The 21,259-nt window shown below is 40.2% G+C and overlaps 1 protein-coding gene across 3 annotated transcripts in view; it reads left to right on the forward strand.

The window, feature by feature from the left end:
* The window catches only part of Lama2 (laminin subunit alpha 2), a 597,153-nt gene extending 581,529 nt beyond the window's left edge, over positions 1 to 15,624 (forward strand). For all 3 annotated transcript variants that reach the window (XM_085689751.2, XM_085689745.2, XM_085689747.2), the window contains 7 exons: positions 4,395 to 4,507; positions 4,815 to 5,004; positions 7,092 to 7,247; positions 8,663 to 8,816; positions 11,619 to 11,749; positions 13,976 to 14,198; positions 15,255 to 15,624. In XM_085689751.2, coding sequence (XP_085545877.2) covers positions 4,395 to 4,507; positions 4,815 to 5,004; positions 7,092 to 7,247; positions 8,663 to 8,816; positions 11,619 to 11,749; positions 13,976 to 14,198; positions 15,255 to 15,412 — 1,125 coding nt within the window. In that variant the 3' untranslated portion in view covers positions 15,413 to 15,624. The remainder of the gene's footprint in view (positions 1 to 4,394; positions 4,508 to 4,814; positions 5,005 to 7,091; positions 7,248 to 8,662; positions 8,817 to 11,618; positions 11,750 to 13,975; positions 14,199 to 15,254) is intronic.
* The last annotated feature ends 5,635 nt before the right edge of the window (positions 15,625 to 21,259 follow it).

Here is a 21,259-nt window from a genome sequence, read left to right on the forward strand (position 1 = left end):
CAAGTCTCATATTTCCTGACTGACAGGAACACCCCTCCTTCATGCCCATCGTTAACTTCCTTATACCTTGACAGCTGCTTCGAGTGCAAATAGAGCATTCACCAGGCTTCTGGCTAGTTGAAAACTATCCTGGGAAAGCCCTGCCCTGTGAAAGGGATAAGTCGATCCTTTGGTTATTACAAAGTCAGCCATCCTGGATTAGACAGAATTTCCTGCATGTTATCTCATGTCTCAGTACCAGAGCCTAGCAGCCCCTTGTAGTTTTTCTCTGATTATTTAGCCCATTAATATCTAGGGGGGGAGAAGACCCCTGCTTGTCTTATCTGTGGATATTTCTCATCTAGAATGACAGAGATGGGATGGATAAGCATCTCGGCTTATCGATACTGAAATGTGTTGATGTGTTCAAATGAGACAAGCGTCGGCACTGTTGACTCCAACCCCTCCTGAAAAGCATGGCCTGTGAGAACTGGCATACAACAAGTCGGTTGCATTTCTTATATTTGAGTCTCGCTGGAGAGTTGAATGTAGCACTTCCAAGCTCTGGTAGAAATGAAGAGTTCTGATAAGGTCTCTTTGAGAATTGAAGAGAGGTGAGCTACAAAGGAAAAAAAAATAACAAAACCAAATAGAGCACTAGAAAGTTGTTCCTGTAGCAACATCAGTGCTGCAACTTTAAAAGCTCTGTACAGCCAAAGCCACAGGGTAAATCAACTGGGCACTGACACGTACTTAAAGGGAAAACACACATTCTACACACTCCAGGGAATCTGTCTTAAGGCATGCCACTGGCAAGGCCCAGTTCCCACCTAAGAGCCCACACACAAGGAGTTAACTCCTTGCTCCGTGTTGCAACCGCAGAAGGCATTGTATCCATCGGGACGTTGAAGCTGGTGCTGGAAAAGTACCTAGTTAGTATTCACCCCCAAAGATCATCAGAAGCAAGCATCAGATGGGATTTTAGCCCACACTTATTAGCGGGATCATTGACTCATGAAGGAAGAAAATTACACAATTTTTAGCGTGAGTCATCATGTGGTGCCCGTTTTGATACCCGTGGCTGAGACCTCTGCATTACAGCTATCCTGAAGTCAAAGGATGCCGACAAAGAAACCACGTGCTGCCTTGGGTTTGATTATTCCCAACTGTCAACTCCGCACCAGGAATTATTCTGACCTGAAGTTTAACCAGTGGAAAGGTTTGCCAGGGAAACTGTCCGCTTGCCTTGTGCCTGTGGCTCCAGGAAATATGGCTTCCTTCAGAATCCTCTCGAATCACTTCAGGCCCTCATCAACAGGTGCACTACTCCATTAGGCTCCCCACAACCCAGCGTCCCTAAGAAGTGTCACCTGCAAAGCAGAAACAAATCAATTTGTCCTTTATCACCTTTCCCCCGTGTGTTGCCTGCATTCTAAAGTGTCGCCACCAGGTGGCAGAAGTGTAACATGCTGAGATTGATGAGCCTCTAGTGAGGCTGATTTTTAAATTACTATTATTGTTGTTTTAACGCGTTTCAGAGATGAGTGTTTCCAAAACACAGGAAAAGACCTTTCTCAGGCCTTCATCAGCTGGTGAGAGGAATAAGACTCAAGAAGAAAAAGAAAAAAATTGCTGTACTTTGCGTATTCCTCTACCCTCTCGTAGCTTAGGTTTCCATGGAGGCTGGGCTTGAAAACGTCCTTGCTGACAAAATGGCTTCATTCTCTGAGAAGTACCATTTTCTTATAGCCCTCGGGTGTCCCCACTTAGCAGATTGGAAAGGGAAAAGAATCTGAAGCTGTAGTAAGTGCAGTTCTACCCTCCGTCCGAGAGCAGGGAGGAAGGGAAGTCCCCAGCCCCCACAGCAGGCAAATCTGTGGCATGGGCCCTGGACCGTACCGGACCTCAGATCCCTCAGGGGATGGTGATTGGGCACGATGCCATCAAGTCAAGCAAGGGGGAAGGTGAAGATTTATGGAGAAATATTGTATTGAGAGTTTTTTTTAATATTTATATTCTAACTACGGTAGATACATACATACTCACTACACTCGCATTTCTATCCTTTGTCAAGGGCGAGTTTTATGAAGGGCTATAGATTACGAATATCTTACTGAAGTGATATACAGGGTATGCATCCTCTTAGCAATTGGTGGCAAGAATCTGCCACCGTGACTATACGTGGGGTGGCCTGTTAGAGAATGGGCGTGTTCCCCCTCTCTCCTGTGGCTCTGAGCATTCTGAGGAGGTAGCTGTAGTCACTGTTCTTCCTGACTCTCAGATTTCCCCCTTACACAGACGTGAAGATGGCCTCTCACAGGGTTTTCCCCTTGCCTAAGAGATTGTACTATAAAAAGACATTGGAGTCCAAGGACCTGGACGGAATCCCTTCCACCTGAAAGTGTTTCTAAAATGACCACCTAGGAAATTTGATAACATTTTCGGGGTCAGCGAGACGGGCTGCTCAGCTGAGGACCTGTTCCTCTGCCAAGAGGCAAAGTCATGATGTTCAGCTACCACGTGACATTCAAAGACACAAGCTATCCAAAGCATACCACTAATAAAACACCTAAACTTTACAACTACCATCCTGATCACTCAAAAAGCCATATTAGAAAATGATATTTTATGGTAATATTTGGTGCTAACATATTCTCTGGTGAATGGATAAGCGGTCACAGCAGTAGTAACAGCAGCATTACCTACTAGTGGATGGATTTCTTCAGGCTGTGCATTAATGGTTCCTAATTCCTTGGCATCCACTGGCTTTCTCAATGTCTGTTTTCAGAGCTCAGAGTTGAGAGACGTGTTGGTAAAATTCCGTTACCAAGAACTCACAACATATCCATTCTCTCAGGGAATTCTAAGGAAGGCTACATACTACATTCGCTGAGAAAGTCTTCTGTACACAAAATGCCCCGAAAGCCTGATAAATGATCCTTACTCTATTCGTAGCCTGCGTGGGACAGGCCACGAAGTCCTTAAAGGTGTTCCATGTGGGTTTTCTTTGTTGGACACGCAGTAGGGAAAGTACTGCTTGGTGTCATGAATAGCATCGTCTTGCCCTACCTTGTGTGCATTCGCACAGCCGTCTGAATTTCGGCTGGTCTTCTCTTCATAACCGACCATCTCCCGAGAGTCACGAAAGGAACCACCTCCAGAAAGACCAATTTTATAGCTTTCAAAACACTTTAAGCCCTTTTACCTGCTGTGGCATAACAGCGCCTTTGACTAAGCTCGAGAGAAAAGCGAATAAGGCTTTCCCTTGCATAAGGATGTCCTAGGTGCTGATGAGTCATGTCTGAAGTACTCTGCTGGAGAAGAACACCCCCTCATCAAAAGCCTGCCCTGGGTTGTTTAGGAGCCCTGCTTCATCAGCGTTGGCTGGGGTGGCTGCCCTTTTGTAGCTATTAATCTCAGATCTGAAAAGCAAATGTGTGCTTGCAAGGGTGCATGTTATTCTCATGGATCCTCTCGTGAGCCTGGCCTCTAAACGACTTCCTCAGCCACCTGCATGTCAAACCAGCCTGGGAAAATAGAAAGCGAATGAGGAGAAGGCTTGTGGCTTTGTCATTTGAGGAGCCTTGCTTCCTGAGCTGTGTGTGAGAGTCCAAGTTGCCAGGATTGGTTTTGTGATCGGTGAGGCTGTGTACAAAAGGGAAACGCAGGTTCCCTTCATCAAAAAATTATTATGAATTTCCAGGCAGTGACAGCATAGCATTAAAGCGAGCAACTGCGCATACACGCACCTAGCTGTCCCTCTCAAGCACCCTGGGAAGCTGATCTTTGAACAGCAGCAGTGGAAATGGTGTACGGTGGGTTGCCTTAAAAAAAAAAAAAGTGATGGTTGCCTAGCAACTGGCTAAGGCCCTGAATGGGCTGACTTGCAGGTTTAGATACACCATCTTGAAATTCTGAATTTCTATTCTAGCAGACTGATAATTTTTATGGAAAAAAGATACATGGGAAATGGAAATGGGGAGGGCAAGAAGGACCCCATTTTTCTACTCTCATAATCCACGTGGCATCCCATAGTTCTCCCTGTTCCATCTTCTAAAAACAGAACTCCTCCTCAGTGACGTAAATGAAGAAAAGAAATTGCAGTTTCCACAGAAATATCAACCATGTTTTCCTTAGAGAGTGAGGAAAATATGAATGTATCGATACAATTTTTTAAACACCTTTCCTTTAGCAACTCCAGGACGTGGCTAAGGAAAACTAGTTCAAATTCACCGAGCACTGCATAAGCACCTGCATATGCTGCCGATTGCAGAGATGAGTAAGACAGGGGCTTTATTCCTGAGGAATTCTGCATTGTTCAGGGTCATGAAGGCAATAGATGGAACCACGCAGTCTGGAGAATTGCCTGGATGCAAACGGCTGTAATCTCACCTTCTGTCCTCGGTATTTCTCAGGGCCCTTGTGTTGCAGAATCAGAACCAGCTCTCCTGGCAGGGACCAAGCAGTTTGGGCTTTCCAGAAACAGCCACATCGCCATTGCCTTTGATGACACCAAAGTTAAAAACCGGTATGTATTATTCTAGAACATGTCACAGGAACTGATCATCAAAGCACTGAATATTCACGTTTAATCAAGCTTAATCAACTACATGTAAAATCCCCAGAGACAGAGGTTTGTTTGTTTTTAATCCACTGAGGAGAAAACAGAATTCTGTTTGCTTTGAGCTTGTATACAGGAGATTCATAACCCTTTAAGTTCCCCCGTTCCAGATTTTATATCTGTCATCAAAGTGCGTCCCTCATATGATACCACGTTTTCTTGGCCTAACAATGCTCTTGGTTTTCTGCTTCTTCTCCCCATTTGTATTTCATAGTCTCACCATTGAGTTGGAAGTGCGAACTGAGGCTGAATCAGGCTTGCTCTTTTACATGGCTCGGATCAATCATGCTGACTTTGCTACTGTTCAGCTGAGAAATGGATTCCCCTACTTCAGCTATGACTTGGGAAGTGGCAACACCAGCACCATGATCTCTACCAGAATCAATGATGGCCAGTGGCACAAGGTAACAGTCCCAGGTTGTGGAGGGTATTCTCGGAAGGGTCCTGGAGACAGCCTGGACCTTCCCCTGCTGGGGCTGTTTTGCCAAGGCAGATCCTAACCCCAGAGTAACAGGAATATGTCAGAGACTGAACAAAATGGCCAGTGGTTTGTAGAATGGCCAGAGCCTTGAGAATGTTTAGACATGAGAAGGTTTCTGCTTTTACCACATGATCTGGTTATGATACTACAGAGTCCTATCGTTGTTACATAACTGTGGTTCCCAAGCATCTGTCCATGAAGCAGGGCCAGGCAGTTGAAGACGGTTGCATTGGCTCCAGTGAGAATCAGAGGACAAAAGAGTGTGTTCATTATGATGCTTTTGTGTTCTCAGCTTCTAAGCTGAAATAATGTTTGTTCCAAGACTGTGCTTGGAACTCTACTAAGAAAGTAGAGTTCTACTTTCTCTACTCACTCTACTAAGAAATAATATGTGGCCAAAGTAAAAGTTGGCAGCATTAAGACGGGCCCAAAGACCTACCCCTCACCCTAGCACATTTTGATCTGAAAATCAGGAGACCAGAAATCTCTGCAATATCAAGTTTAAGGGACCCCGAGGTACCATTTCCACCAACAGTCATTTGCAACAACTTTAAACGTTGGCCTTACATCCAGAAACTGGTGCTATTGTAGGCACATAAGGCTCGTTTGCCAACTTACTCCTCTCTGGCATGGCTACAAGTAGCTAACATGTGGCCTGATTAAAACAAAAGCTCGAAATTTGTCTCTGCACCTGTGATAGTCTATTAAGCAAAGTTTCCCTAGGTAGACCAATAAAATGTTTAATTTTCAAAGTGCAATGTTATTAGATGTTGGATTTGATGTATTAACCTGCTTTGGCTTGTCATGTCAGAGAAAAAGCCAAAGAAAGGATGAAAATAGAATTACAATACAAACTGCGGGTCAATCCGCTTGTTATTCTCAGAAAGAAGCTATGAGATCTTTTTGGCTTGGGACCTTCAAAGTAGCAAACATGTCTCCTGATGAGGGAAGTCTTGATACAATTTCTTCTCTTCTCTGACTATTGGAAGAACAAATAAACACTCGAGGGAAAAAAAAGACATATGGATAGACCAGAAAGTTGAGACTGGGAAAGGCAATTTATGTAGCACAAATTTTAGTTGGTCTTATAATAAAAATATCCAGAGTCAGATATAGGGATGTAATACTGAAGAATATCACTACAAAATTATGTAGAATAATTAGCCTTAATAGCCAGTACAGATTTCATTTGTGAAAGTTAAAAAAATTACTTCCTACATCAGAATAGATATTTAAAATGTGGTGTTCCATTGTTCTAATCATTCCCTAACCTGCTTTTAGAGCACTTTGTGCCCCAGCATTTAAAGGCCTATATCTTCCTTTGGCTAAATGCAGACTTCCCAAGCTTCACATGCTTCCCCTTCTCTCATTCATTCCTCTCATGATATCAGCAGATCTCAGGGTTACTTCTCCCTCCCTGACTTTAGACCAATCAGCTGCTACAGGAATAGCAACACCCATCCCCTGTCCTGATCTTCCTAAAATTTTTCACAGGAAGGGCTTAGTAGGCACACATGAATTCATATTAGGATCCCAGGCTTTGCTCATCCAAAATAATGCACTACTAAAGGTAGACATGGAAACCGAGCACAATAAACATGCCTATCATGTCAACACTGGGAAGACTGGGGCAACGGGATCCTGAGTTCAGAGCCAACCGAAGCTAAATAGTAAGTCCTTGTTTCAATAATAGTGATAATGACAAGGAAATGCATTTTGCATCTCTCTTAGCTCAAGGCAAAGCTCTTAGTCTGCCAAGTTCTTTATGACACACCAACCTCTGAAGCATATATCTCTCTTCATATTTTTGGAACTCTATCTGGTACTTACTCAGAAAGAAATTATACTCAAAGACAGCAGTTGATATGCTCTGTAAACATGGTTACTTTCACTTGTATTATGGGCTTAGTATGTGAACGATATCATTTTCCCTTGGAAACAACAGGAAAGTTCTTACATCTTGTGTTTTTGTTAAAGGCAAATGTTAACGATGCCTCCTCACTTCTGTAGATTAAGATTCTGAGAGTGAAACAAGAAGGAACTCTATATGTAGATGATGCCTCCAATCAAACCATCAGCCCCAAGAAAGCTGATATCCTGGACGTTGTGGGGATGCTGTATGTTGGTGGGTTGCCGATCAACTATACCACACGCAGAATTGGTCCAGTAAGTGTCTAATTCTTTGTCACTTATTTGGTAGAGTTAATGAATTGTGCATGTATTTCTTTTCTTAATTCTGAAGTCCCATATCTCATGATTACTTGCTGGTGTGTGGGAAATCATCTTACTAAAGAAATGAAGAAAATCTTTTTGTCTATGCAAGAAACTACCACACAATACTGAAGTGGACCCTGGTGCCCAACGTCCTTGTTTTGAATATCTCCTTAACTAGATATTCACACTAGCTGTATGACCTTGAGCAAATATTTTCACTTCTCTTTAAATGAACTCTCTATTTTCAAAATGTGGTAATGATATTTCCCACCAAATAAAAATTTTATAAAGATTAAAGGAGATAATACATGCAAGGTGTTTGGTAAAAGACTCAGGGTATGGAAAGAACTGATCACGGAAGACGAAGGCGGTACTCATGCTGCTCGTTTAGAACTCTTAAGAGAGGCAGAATTTAAAGAGTAGCTCCCAAATTTTGACTTTAAAATTTAAAATCTTAAAGATTGTACAAATTAATATTTACCAGTTAAGTGTTGTAAACTTCGCTTGTGTCATGATTTACTTTGGAAAGCACAGTTCTGAGAAGTGCATGGGGTTAGGGTTTTTAGTGACTGCATTACAAACAAGATTGAGACTCCACTCAATTAACAAGTGTCTGTTTATGCATCAGAGCCCATCACTACTACAGTCATAATGCTCAGCACCTGGATATATGTGTGTATATGTGTGCAAACAATATACATTACTTTTTTCATAACTGTGCTACCTAACTATCTATATATTCAAAACAAGGGTCTAGAGTGATGATAGCAAAAATGATCAACTGGAATTTCTAAACCCAATAGACTATAGTGGATCAAAGCATTATAGGATTAAGTTAGTTCTAAATTCCATCATCCCTAAAATATTTTATACAAACTTTTGCATTTTTTGTATATATCTTCTGAGGGAAGGTACCATTGCTTTTCCTGGGTTTTTGTTCTAAAGGAAGTGGAACTGACCCAATCGTGTCTTTTCCCACAGATACTGAAACAGAACACAATAGAATGTATTGATAGTAAGGTTAACAAATTTTCTATAGAAACTTGAATCAGAAACAAAAGAGACTAATCAAAAGTTACTGTCCTCATATGGAATTCACAGTTCTGCCAAGTCAATGGTCACATAGTGTAACCCAGTCCTTAGATTATCAGGTTATTGTGGTCCTGGCTAGATACATCCCAGTGGACAAGTCATGTGTTGGATTTTGGTCCAGTGTGCTGTCAAGTCTGGGGTATAGAATTCTAGATCCAAGCAACTTTGACGCATGCTCTAGTAGCTAATAACAGCACATAGTGTAGCCCACAGTTGACTGTGGGGTGAAAACATTGCTAAATTTGTCATCTATTTCCTCTGCCCTGACTGCTCAGGTAACCTACAGTCTTGATGGCTGCATCAGAAATCTTCGCATGGAACAGGCCCCTGTTAACCTGGACCAGCCGACTTCCAGCTTCCGCGTAGGGACATGCTTTGTGAATGCTCAAAGGGGAACTTACTTTGATGGAACGGGTTTTGCCAGAGCAGGTGAGGGACTTCCACATTCTTTCTGTTGGTATCCATGATGTATAAACTTTGACTTCTTACCTATGCCAAGAAACAAAGATCCCCCAGGTCCGGAACTATTTATTATTCTTCATTTAAACCAAAAATAAGTTTCTACAACTAACAAAGAAAAAATACCTCTAAAACTCTCACATATGGTTTGTGGGGGTGGAGGCTGTAGCTCAGTGTTAAAGTGCTTCCCTCACTTGGGTGAGGCCCTGGGTTCAGTCTCTATGCCTGCCAAAGGAAACCAACAATGACAACAAAAATTCTAATAAGAACTGATTGGAAAAAATAAGTAATGGGGGAAAAGGACACTTGGAAAGTCTGTTCTTTTTCCTTCACTAGAAGTCAGTGGCAACAAGGTGAACGTAACTATGCAAGAAGGCTCAATTGTGATGGTCTGCATCTCAGTGCTCTCTGCCTAACGTTCTGGGAATGAGATACCCTCTTCCTTTCTTCCCTTAACACTCCTTTTGGGGTTCCATTTCATCCCAACACACATGCATATGCTCAGAGGTACCCAATCATCATTGACAATGACAAGAGATGTCATTTTTGGCTGGCTTTAAGTAGTAATTTCCAACATAGGTCCGCATTACTGAAATTGAACATTGCATTGTAAAGGAAAATAGAACTAATCTACATTTACATAAAACCTTTTATATTAGTTACTGTGGGAGAATATTTAGGACTATGGGCTTTTGAGTGACATATGTTTGTTGATTTAGGAGAAAAATAAGGAACATACAATGTGTGGGTGTTAATTCTAGGAAATGGGTAGAGTTGTAATTCCTGCCTTTGAAAGTATATTATCAATAATAAAAAATTCAATTTTCTGAGAAATCACAAGGAAGAAAAGATAAATAATTTGCTGAAGACATACAGTGTTCTGCAGATTTACAAAAAAGATTAGTTTTGTTTTGGAGTCAGAAAAGGATTTCTGGAGAAACAGATATGTTGTAGAAGGTTACTTATTGTTCCTGGCTGCTCCGCCCTAAAATAATCACACAGAAACTATATTATTTGCAATAATGTTTGGCAAGTAGCTTAAGCATATTTCCAACTAAGTCATATCTTAAATTAACCCATCTTCATTAATCTGTGTATCGCCACGAGGCTGTGGCTTACCGGGTAAAGTTCTGGCATCTGTCTCTGGCGGGGCTACATGGCTTCTCCCTGACTCAGCCTTCTTTCTCCCAGCATTCAGTTTAGTTTTCCCTGCCTAGCTAAATTCTGCCTTGCTATAGGCCAAAGTAGCTTCTTTATTCATTAACCAATAAAAACAATACATAGACAGAAGGACCTCCCACTGCACAGATATGTGAGAAAAGCTTTATTACATGAATTGAATACATCCATGCAAAAGTTGTGCAAATGACTATCAGAATGCTCCAACATGGTCTAGGGAGGAAACACTACCTTTGTAGAAACAGAATTCCAAAAAAGAGATTCCAAAAATGTGTTAGGTGTTGAAACACTGGAGGAGATGATGGAACCCAGAAGTCAAGTGCTGTGAAAGTCAAATGCTTTCTCAAGGTTTCTACAAATTCACAAGTGGCTGCCAGACCACTCTCTTAGCCAGGTGTGATGTCAGGCTCTGACATCTGTAGCTAATGGACTGACATGTCATCCTCCTACCTATTCTTGGCACTGGATCACACCGAACCAACAGAAAGAAAAAAAGGAGTCATTTCTCCTATTTCCAACAACCTCTCCCAACACCATGGCAGCTCACAGCAGAATACAATGCACAGAAGACTTGGGTGAAGGGAGCTGAGGGTTACTTCAGTGGAAACCATATAAATCCAATATCTCCATTCTTAAAAGCTTGCCAGTCACCCTGTCGCTGGACATTTTATGGGATGCTTCACTACCTCTGTCTCCAGTTGAAGCGCCTTACATCATTCCTTTCTTCTTTTACTTATCTCCTGCTGTTTTATTTTCCAGAACAATTCAGCTCCTTCTGCCCTTTACTTGAAAAAAATCCATCACCCTTTCCCATGCAAACTCATCAAAATTCTCAGGAGAACAAGACGTCTAGCACATCACAAGTGCCACCCTTCACTGGGGACGTTTGTGCTTGCACGTGGTATTTATTGCTTGCACAGTAAATGAAAGGTGCAGGGAGGATTTTCTTGAGTGCTTTCCTACTATTCTGTGGACTTCATGTAGTCTTAACTGATCTTAGGAGATCATTTTATACCTAAGTGAAATGTCTTAAATTCTTATTTAAAGGCTGAATAAATCCATGAACCAAATGTTAAAAAGTCCAGAGAAAAGAACTGGCTGGGTTAAATAGAAAAGATTATGTCTTAAAAATCTTTCCATAAAAAATGATATTTGCAACTCTTCTCTTCATTTAATAAAATATTTAAGACTGTTTAAACTCGTTCCAATCTGTAGGGCCATTTAGAGTGTCTCAATCAAATTTTACTGAGTAATCGTTGAAATGCTGTGGCTAACCCAACAGACTTCTGAAATAATCATACCTGCCTTCCAGAGCCTTTGATTCAGTCTTAGTTTGTGCTCATTCATTTGGTTATTCAATGATTCAGTCCCACCATGTGCTCACTCATTCACTTAACTCACCATTAAAGTTTCACTGTGTGCTAGATTCTTGAACAGTTCCAAAAGTAAAACTAGCAGCAGAATAGATAAAGTTCTGCCTGTCACATCAGCAACCAAAAAACAAAAACAAGCAATAGATAGTGATAAAGTATACTACTGGTGAGGCCACAGAGTAAAGTTATCGAACTCTAATCAATCCTTTGTTTTCCCCAGTTGGTGGGTTCAAAGTGGGCTTGGACCTTCTTGTAGAATTTGAATTCCGTACCACAAGACCCACTGGTGTTCTCTTGGGAGTCAGCAGTCAGAAAATGGATGGACTGGGTATTGAAATGATTGACGAGAAGGTGAGTGGCTCATTCTCCCAGCTCTCTTTTCATGTCTTGCCAGTTTCTTCACTGCTGGGTCATCACAATCCATGTGCGCTTTTATCACCAGCATCCTGTTCACCAGGCTGTACTTTCAATGTGTCAGATCACACCACAGTTGTGCCAACTAGTTGTGGGCCAAGTGTTTAGGGTTACTAGGGTCTTAGTGTCATACTCCAAGGACATCCATTCTCTCTGTTCACCTAGTCTGCAAAATTAGTGGTGCAAAAAATAGGGGGGCATCTCCCCAGTGACATTGAAGCCAGCCACATACCAGCTCCCAATTTTTACTTACAAGCACCCAGATACTTTTCCAAAAAAAAAAAAAAACAAACGTAAATAAGCATTACTAGTTTGTGTACAGCCAATAATCTAATTTCACAAATCTTCTAATTGACTCATACATAAGGATTTTACTTTTATTTTTAAATAATATCGTGCTTTCATTTCCCACCTTGGGTGTTGGTGTTGCCCAAGAAGAAACATGACAGGGTGGTCTAGAACACACCTTCCTTACCTCTTTCTCTTTTTGTGTTCCACAAATCATCCCACAAGCAACATAGAAAAAATATCCAGGAGCATAGAAGCAAAAAGTATGGACAAATGAACAGATAGGCAAGTCTTCCCAGATTTGTCGGCTTTTCAAAGCCTGTATTCATTACACCATTTTTCAAGTTTCTTTGCTTGCGTGTAACCTTTTATTGTTTACGTGGCACTGGGTCGTGTCACCACGCTCTTCAGAGATGCAAAATGTCATTTTTACAAACTCCACTCAGTGTCCTAAACTCTAATATTTACGTTAGTATATGTTTTGCAAAGTTTTCACCTAGCCTTATTAATCTTTTTTAAACAAAATGCTTCTTTCGTCTACCTTGTCAAGTCTTTTGCCAAGCTGACTAATGGTTTTAATATTTCAGCATGTTCCTTTTCTTCATCAGCTTCAAAAGAATTCTGATGTCTCAAATTTCAGGGACTTTGCCATGTTACTAAAAACAGATTTTTCTCATTTAAACAAGAACTTCTAATCAAGTTCTTCCTTGTTGGGAATTTAACTGGCCTTCTGGCTCAGGTCTTTGGCACCCGTAACTTGAAACTTGCCCAAAAAAGTAATTTATGTAACTCTTAATCCTGTATATAAAATGAAAACCATGAAGGAGAAAGAAAAACACAATTAAAACACCAAAAGTTTAAATTTAAAAGCAATCCTTTAAAGTAAATTTGCAAGTCAATTAATGAGTTACTTTAAGCAATATCTCCTAAGAAAGTTTTGTGAGGTTCACCAAGAACCCTTACTCTCTAAAAGGATGTGTGGCAGAGGTTTTCTGTGTGGATTGGGTTTTTTGTTGTTGTTGAACTCTCTTCAGTGGTTTTTCTGAAATGAGAACCAAGAACATACACATTCTCTGGTAACACTGGCAATACCTAAGAGCAACGGTTTGTCACTGGTTCTCAAGTCTTAAGTTTGCATTTCAACTTGCCTAACTTTCCTCGTGTGTGTGTGTGTGCGTGTGTGTGCGTGTGTGCGTGTGTGTACATGCTCAAGTGTGCATGTGCATATGCAGCCATACATGTACACAGGCACACGTGCATATAATGATGGTCAGAAAACGCTGTGTAGAGCTGTCCTGAAGAGCTACCCACCTTACTGCTTGAGATACTATCTGTTGCTAATTTGAAGCACACCAAGCAGTGTAGCCTGGCTGGCCAGTGAGCCCCAATCTGCTTCCCTATACTGAGATTATGAACCCATGTCTGCCACCTCTGGATTTTTCACATGAATTCCGGTGATCAAACTCAGAACTGCACTTCAACTGTGCCCATTATTTCCACCCTTTGGTGCCGGTGTTTCCCACAAAGAAAAGGTAATGGAAAATACACCATCATCCTTGCCTCCCTCTCCTTCCCTTATTTCTCAAACCTTCACATAAACAACAGAGTAAAACATCCAAGAACTCGGAGGCAAGGGTAAGCATATGAACGGAGAAGCAGAACCGAATACCTAAATAAACCAAGTGGTTTTTAAGTGCATTTCAAGCACTTTATACTCGCTGAGCTATTTCTCCGGGCTCAACTTTTGTCCAGATTAAAAACCAAAATTAAATAGGCCTCAGTTGTGTTCCCTCCAGACTCTAATTTCCACTGTGTGGGCTGCGGAGCTCGCCTCTGCTAAAGCCACCTGTGACCGCTCATTTTCCAACTTCCCAGCTTCTGTTCCATGTGGATAACGGGGCGGGCCGATTCACCGCGGTCTATGATGCTGGGATCCCGGGCCATATGTGCAACGGACGGTGGCATAAAGTGACTGCTAAGAAGATCAAAAACCGCCTCGAGCTTGTCGTAGATGGAAACCAGGTGGATGCCCAGAGCCCAAACTCGGCGTCGACATCGGCTGATACAAACGACCCTGTTTTTGTTGGCGGGTTCCCAGGTGAGTGCTGGCTGCTCCAGCAAACATGTCCTTTGCTCCCTGTGCTTGTGGTTTTAAACATTTGTATTTGTAGAGCCATGTCCAAGAATGTGTACTTAAGGGTGCTTGCTCCCCAGCTTTAGAATCTCCTCCCATAAATAACATTTGGCCTCAAATTTCCAGTCTGTAAAATGAGAGGACATTTATTCAAACCACATGGAGCTGAAATTTTCATAATCACCCCCAAAGTTTCATCCAAGGGGAGGCTAAAGCTAAGGAAATGAATCTGCCTTATAAAATATATAAAGCATTTAATAGCAGTTGAGGCCAGAATTGTGGGGCTTTTTTTTTCTGATTTTAAAATTAATGTATCAGAGGAATCATAAAATTCTGCTGAACTTATTTCCTCCAGTTCTAGAATTCTCCAGGTTAAATGTAGCTAATTTCTCACAAAAGTTATTATAGAGTTTATATTTATATGGCAAAGAAACCAAAGCAATAAATCTGTACCCCAAAAAAAACCTTCTTCAACAAAAATAAATATGGTATATGAACTGCATAGTTACCTAAAGAGTTCATGAACAAGAGGGGCAAACTGAACAATGAAGCTACTGCTTCTTCATGACCAACATGTGGACAGTACAGACACCTGAAACGAGCTGTCATCATTTTGAAAGGACAATTTTTGTTCTCCCTTATGCAAAGCCCTTCTGCCTAGGAAACAAGTAGAGTGTGCAGTATTTAGCACAGGTAGACAGAGCAAAGGACAGTAGAGGAGATTGACAGTGTTTCCTTCCAGGGTTTCTGTCGATTTTTCTCTTTTAAATTTTATTTCATGGCCACGGATGTTTGGCCTGCATGTGTGTCTGTGAACCATGTGCATGCCAGGTTCCAGTGAAAGATGGCAACAAATTCCCTGGGCCTGGAGTCCCAGACAGTTGGGACCCCTATGTGGGTGCTGGGAATAGGGGTTCGACCAGTAGTAGAGTGCCTGTCTAGCATGCACAAGGTTTCCGGACTGAATCACCAGCACATGTGAGGAAGAAAAGGCAAACCTGAAATCTCTTGTCTTTTCAGATGGCCTCAATCAGTTTGGCCTGACCACCAACATTCGGTTCCGAGGTTGCATCCGATCTCTGAGGCTCACCAAAGGCACAGGCAAGCCGCTGGAGGTTAATTTCTCCAAGGCCCTGGAACTGAGGGGTGTTCAACCTGTCTCATGCCCAGCTACCTAATAAAGAGAAGTTCAAGCCCGTAAAGGGTCCATCAAGCAAGTGTATCAAGTAAAACAATATCTTTCCCTATGCATATTAATAAAACTAATGTGTGCACATACATAGAATTCTTTCTGTTTTCAGGTGGTTATAATTCAGACCACAGATTGAACTCTAATTCAACTTCTCCTTCAAACTCATAATTATTAAACCAATTATTTCATTCTAAATAATTACATGTTCTGTGTGATTTTTAAAGATGAAAGGTAACTGACCATAAAATAAATTTGCAACATGCCCTGAAGTCATCATTTTAAAAAATGCAATTTGTGGAAGCAACTATAAAAAGAGACAACATCTATGAATAGTTTTTATCTTCTTCCATGGTTGTTGGATTTGGCTTTGTGTTCAAGCCACTGAAAACAAGTGGATTTTGTACTTGTGTCTGGGAGGTAATCAGGTCCTTCAGTCTCTGTGTTTGCAAAAGCATTAGCAAATCATTTCCCTAATCCAAGTTCATTATTGAAGCATTTATGTGGCCTTATGAGTGAATACCTTTTCATGTCGAAGGTTGATAGTATAGATCAGATTCAAGGCAGAGAGCTTAATTACTTGATTTTCTTGTTTGATAATGATTTATAGGCTTCGAGAAGATGCCAGAGCCAAGCTGCCGAATGACAATGAAGCTCACAGTCTCTGCTACTGTAGTGAGATTGTGGACTCTAGGTTTATAAGAGGGAGTTCACAACCTACACTCAGATGGGGAGAAAGCAAGGGAACAACATTTGTATTTATCAGGAGGCAATCCACCAGAAACTCCAAAGACATATTTCCCTTTGAATCTTCCTGACATGTAGTGTTACCTAACAAACTCATTTCCTATAAACAAAACAAAACAACAACAACAAAAGTCTGGTTTGCTTTTTTTTTTTCTGTATTTCTTTCTGTTCAGTCATCTTCAAAGAGGTATGGGAACCAAGACTAGCCTGGATTTTATTCATCAAGTTTTAAAGGGAAATATTTCATTTGTCACCTTCAGAAGAAACGACTGTAATTTGATAATTCAGAACACGGAAAGCAGTGGATCTCAACCTTCCTAATGGTGCAACCTTTTAATACAGTTCCTCATGCTGTGCTGACCCCCAGGCATAAAATTATTTCCTTGCTACTTTATAAACTGTAATTTTGCTACTGTAATGAATTGTAATGTAAATATCTTATATGTAGGATATCTGATATACAGCCCCTGTGGAAGGGATCATGACACGGGGTTTGAGAACCACTGACGTGAAAGAACAGGAATCTCACCCAACTAAAGAAATTTGACCATCAGGAGAGTAAAGGATTAGGACAGTGTTATCCACAAGGGAAAAAAAGGTGCTGTTTCCATCTCTGTGATGGCAAATGTACATTTGGCATTTTACCATTATACAGTGGCTCCTTACAATTTGTCCACATGTTTCTATTCTATTCTACTGAAAGCAATTCCCAACCTAAGCTTGGGTTTTAAATCTTTTTCCTTAGAGGAAAAAACAACAAACCCTGTTGTGAGACAGCATTCAGTCTAGAGCAGAAGGGTTTTTGGAATCTTCCCCATGAAGAAAATCAGGACTATTAAGAAATAAGTATCCATAGAACTTCTGGAGGAATCACAATCCCAGTACTGAAAACAGCCTGGTATTGGTATCAAAACAGACAGGAGGACCAATGGAACTGAATCGAAGACCCAGATATCAGTCCACACACCTATGAACATCTGATTTTTGACAAAGAAAAAAAAAATATAAAATGAAAAAAAAGAAAGCATATTCAACAAGTGGTGCTGGCATAAGTGGATATTAACATGTAGAAGAATGAAAATAGGTCCATATCTATCGCTATAAAAAAAATCAAGTCCAAATGGATCAAAGATCTCAATATAAAACCAACCACACTGAACCTCAGAAGAGAAATTGAAAAGTACACTTGAAAGCATTGGCACAGGAAATGACTTCCTAAATATAACCCCAGTAGCACAGACATGGAGATAAACAATTAATAAATAGGACCTCCTGAAACTGAGCAGCTCTGTAAATCAAAGCACACAGTCAGCAAGACAAAATGGTAGCTTACAGAATGGGAAAAGATCTTCACCAGCCCCACATCAGACGGAGAGCTGATCTCCAAAATATACAAAGAACTCAAGAAATTGGTCATCAAAAAACTAAATAATCCAATAAAAGAAAATGGGGTACAGACATAAACAGAGAACTCTCAACAAAGGAATATAAAATAAATAAAAATGCTCAACATCCTTAGCCATCAGAGAAATGCAAATCAAAAACAACTCTGAGATTCCATCTTACATCAATAAGAATGTCCAAGATCAAAAACACTGATGACAACTTATGCTGGAGAGGATGTGGGGTGAGGGAAACACTCCTCCATTGCTGGTCGGAATGCAAACTGGTACAACCACTTTGGATTTCAGTATGGTGATTTCTCAAACAATTAGGAAACAACCTTCCTCAAGACCTAGCAATACCACTTTGGGGTGAAACCCCAAAGGATGGTCAATCATACCACAAGGACATGTGCTCAACTATGTTCACATCAGCATTGTTTGTCATGGCCAGAAACTGGAAACAACCTAAATGCCCGTCGACCAAAAAATGAATAAGGTTAAACAATGGAGTACTACATAGCAGAAAAAAATAATTACATCTTGAAATTCACAGGCAAATTGGTGGATCTACAGAACATCATATTGGGTGAGGTAACCCAGACCCAGAAAGAAAAATATCATATGTACTCACTCATAAGTGGCTTTTAGACATAAAACAAAAAAAGTGGCCTACAATTCAACAATCCCAGAGAACCTAGATAACAAAGAGGACCCTAAGAGAGACATACATGGATCTAATGTACATGGGAAGTAGAAAAAGACAAGACCTTCTGAGTAAACTGGGAGCATGGGGACCACAGGAGACGGTAGGAGGGGAGGGGGAACGAAGGAAGGGGGAAGCAGAGAAAAATATATAGCTCAATAAAAACAATTTAAAAAATATGTAAAGTCCAAAAAAAGAAAAAAAAGAAATAACTATCTGCTATAGAGATTTGTGTCGATATGGATCTTGGTTTATTGATACAAATTTAAGGTCAATTTTGTTATATGTATATTTCTGCTCATGTTTAAGGTATTGTGTTTGAGCAGCTCATTTAAAAAATGTAATGTATAATTAAGAAATATAAGTTAATGGATAATCATCTATATTAGTTAAGAGTATAGTAATGTTAGGTATTCTAAATGTACAGATATGTATTTCAAGTGAATAGTCATTCCTCAAACCTTTCAAAGGCTTCAGAATATGGCATTTAAAATATTTTAAGAACTTGGGACTTTTCATGACAGTGAGACATCTGTCCTGGCAACACCAGGCTACTTCAAGAGGAAGATAGGCAACAACGATGCTCATTATTGAGTTTGTTAGGCATTTGTGTAAGAAACGGCTTTTGCCTGGACTGCTTGTTGCTATGATGTATGAACTGGACATGCAGGACCCACAGAGAAATGACTGCTGAACTTGCCTAAAGGTGAGACGGTCCTTCAGGGTTCCTGCTTCATAAAAAGGGTCTGCAGACATTCTGGAGGACACAGAGAAAAGTGACTGACAAACTGATAATATAGGCAGAACTGTTTTTGAAATTTCCTGCTTTGAGGAAAAGTCTGTTAGATACTGTGGGCCTGTAGGCTGAAGGTGAATATCCCAATGGTACAGAAGAACTTTGGGTGACCATCCAGGCAATGAGATGTCTCTGTCAATTCTAGAGTTTTGAAAGTTGCTTACAATGCACTTTCTATTTACTTAGGTAATATTATATCCTTCTGGAGTCTTTGATGGAGTTGAAGAATATATAGTTATAGTTTTCCTTAGTTATGATAAAATATAAAGTAGATATTAAATATTGTAACTGTATACTTTCTTGATACCTGTTTTGTTATATATAATTTTACTATGTTAAAGTTAAAACCTTCCTTCTTATTTAAACAGAAAAAGGGAGCGGATGTGGGATTCCTCTCTGTATGCTGTGAATACCATTGGTTAATAAACTGTCTTAGACCTGTGATAGGGTAGAGTTGAGCTGGGCAGGGAAAACTAAACTGAATGCTGGAAGAAAGAAGTCAGAGTCAAAGGGAAGTCATGGAGCTGTTACTAGAGACAGACATGCTGAAACCTTGCCAGTAGGCCATGAGCCTCTTGATAAAATATAGAATAATGGAGATGAGTTAATTCTAGATGTACGAGCTAGTTAGCAATATACTTAAGTAATTGCCCAAGCAGTGATTTAATTAATACAGTTTCTGTGTGGTTATTTCGGGAGTTTGGGCAGCCGTGAAGCAAACAAGTAGCCTCCCTATTACAACTATCCACCATGTCAACTGAATTTTATAGCCATTTGAAATTTCTACTATTATCATGACCTTGGCTAATTCCAAACACATAAAAAAAATCTGTATTGAATGTAGTTGCCTCTTCATCAGCCTTTAAGCCATTAAACTATCTGAAATTCAATGTGGCTTGAAAATGCAACCATTACTTCTACGGTGGGTTTATTCTGGATACTGGACAAGATAAACATGAATAAAGATGCTTTCCTTAAATTAAAAAAGGTCCCATTTTTCCCCTCAGGTTCTGCTCAGGATGATACATAAATTTGAAAGTTAAGGTGTATGATTGACACTCTTATCAGAAGCAAGTCCTGCTGAAGTCAATTCTGGATAAGTGCTTTGGAAGGGGAGGGCTCAAAATGTCCTTTGAGATGAATGCAGTGCCTCCTGATTCCAGGCAGACATTAAAAATTGCATAGGTACAATAACCAACAAAAATTATATATTAATTTTGTCCTATACCAACTAAGCAATAACCTTTAGTAGGGTCCTTATACACACACACACACACACACACACACACACACACACACACACACACACGTTTCCCAACTGAGTCTAATGTATGATGGAGAGTGAAAAGCTCAAGCCTCTTGCCATCTCCATATTTCTTTAGGAGGAACTGAAGGGTATCCTGAAGTGTGACAATGTGCTCAAAGTCCCACATTAGAAATATTTTCCATCATGGTCCCAGAAAAGATGTTTGTGGCAAAATCTACTCTATCAATCTTTGAGTAGATTTCTCTCACTCTAGGATTATACCAAAGGGTAGACCCTTGACTATGCATGAGCAGAGCTTATCTAGATTTTAAAATCAAAAGTAAATTTTTAAAAAAACAGAAGTTTCTCCACCATACTTTAATTTTCTACCTCAAACATCAAATTAATATTTATCCCAAAGTAAGTTAAATTTTTCGCTTTCAGTCCTTCTCAGCAATTTCCTCACCCCCTGTCACTTACAGCAATCTTGAAGAAAGGTGAAGAGTCGTCATTTATTTTCCAGACATTCACTCTTACCAGATTGTCAGTCTTTCTTTTTTCAAGATGCTTGGCACTGGAAAAGAAAAAATAAGAACATTTTTGAGGGTCTTTTATGGAAGTTACCATGGTAAATAGCACCAAGAACAGAAAAATACAAACAAGAGCAGACAGACCTCAACCCTAAGTCACGAACACACTGACAAACTCTCACAGCTTCAATTAGCAGTTGTAAAAATTGTAACTATTTTCTCCCACTTTCATCTAGTCTATTGTCCCCAACTACAAAGCCCTTCTAGATTTTCTACTTCACAAAAGAAAAGACGATTTTAACAAATTGAAATCTTATGATTTTATGGGACTTCTTTATGCATAAACAGATAAATATTATTAACATAAATACAAAACAAAACATAAAGTTTTGCAAGTGTGAAGTCATTTTTACAACCACCTGCAAATGT

This window comes from Myodes glareolus, chromosome 1, assembly GCF_982192425.1.
Source record: "Myodes glareolus chromosome 1, mMyoGla1.1, whole genome shotgun sequence".
Taxonomy (NCBI): Eukaryota; Metazoa; Chordata; class Mammalia; order Rodentia; family Cricetidae; genus Myodes; species Myodes glareolus.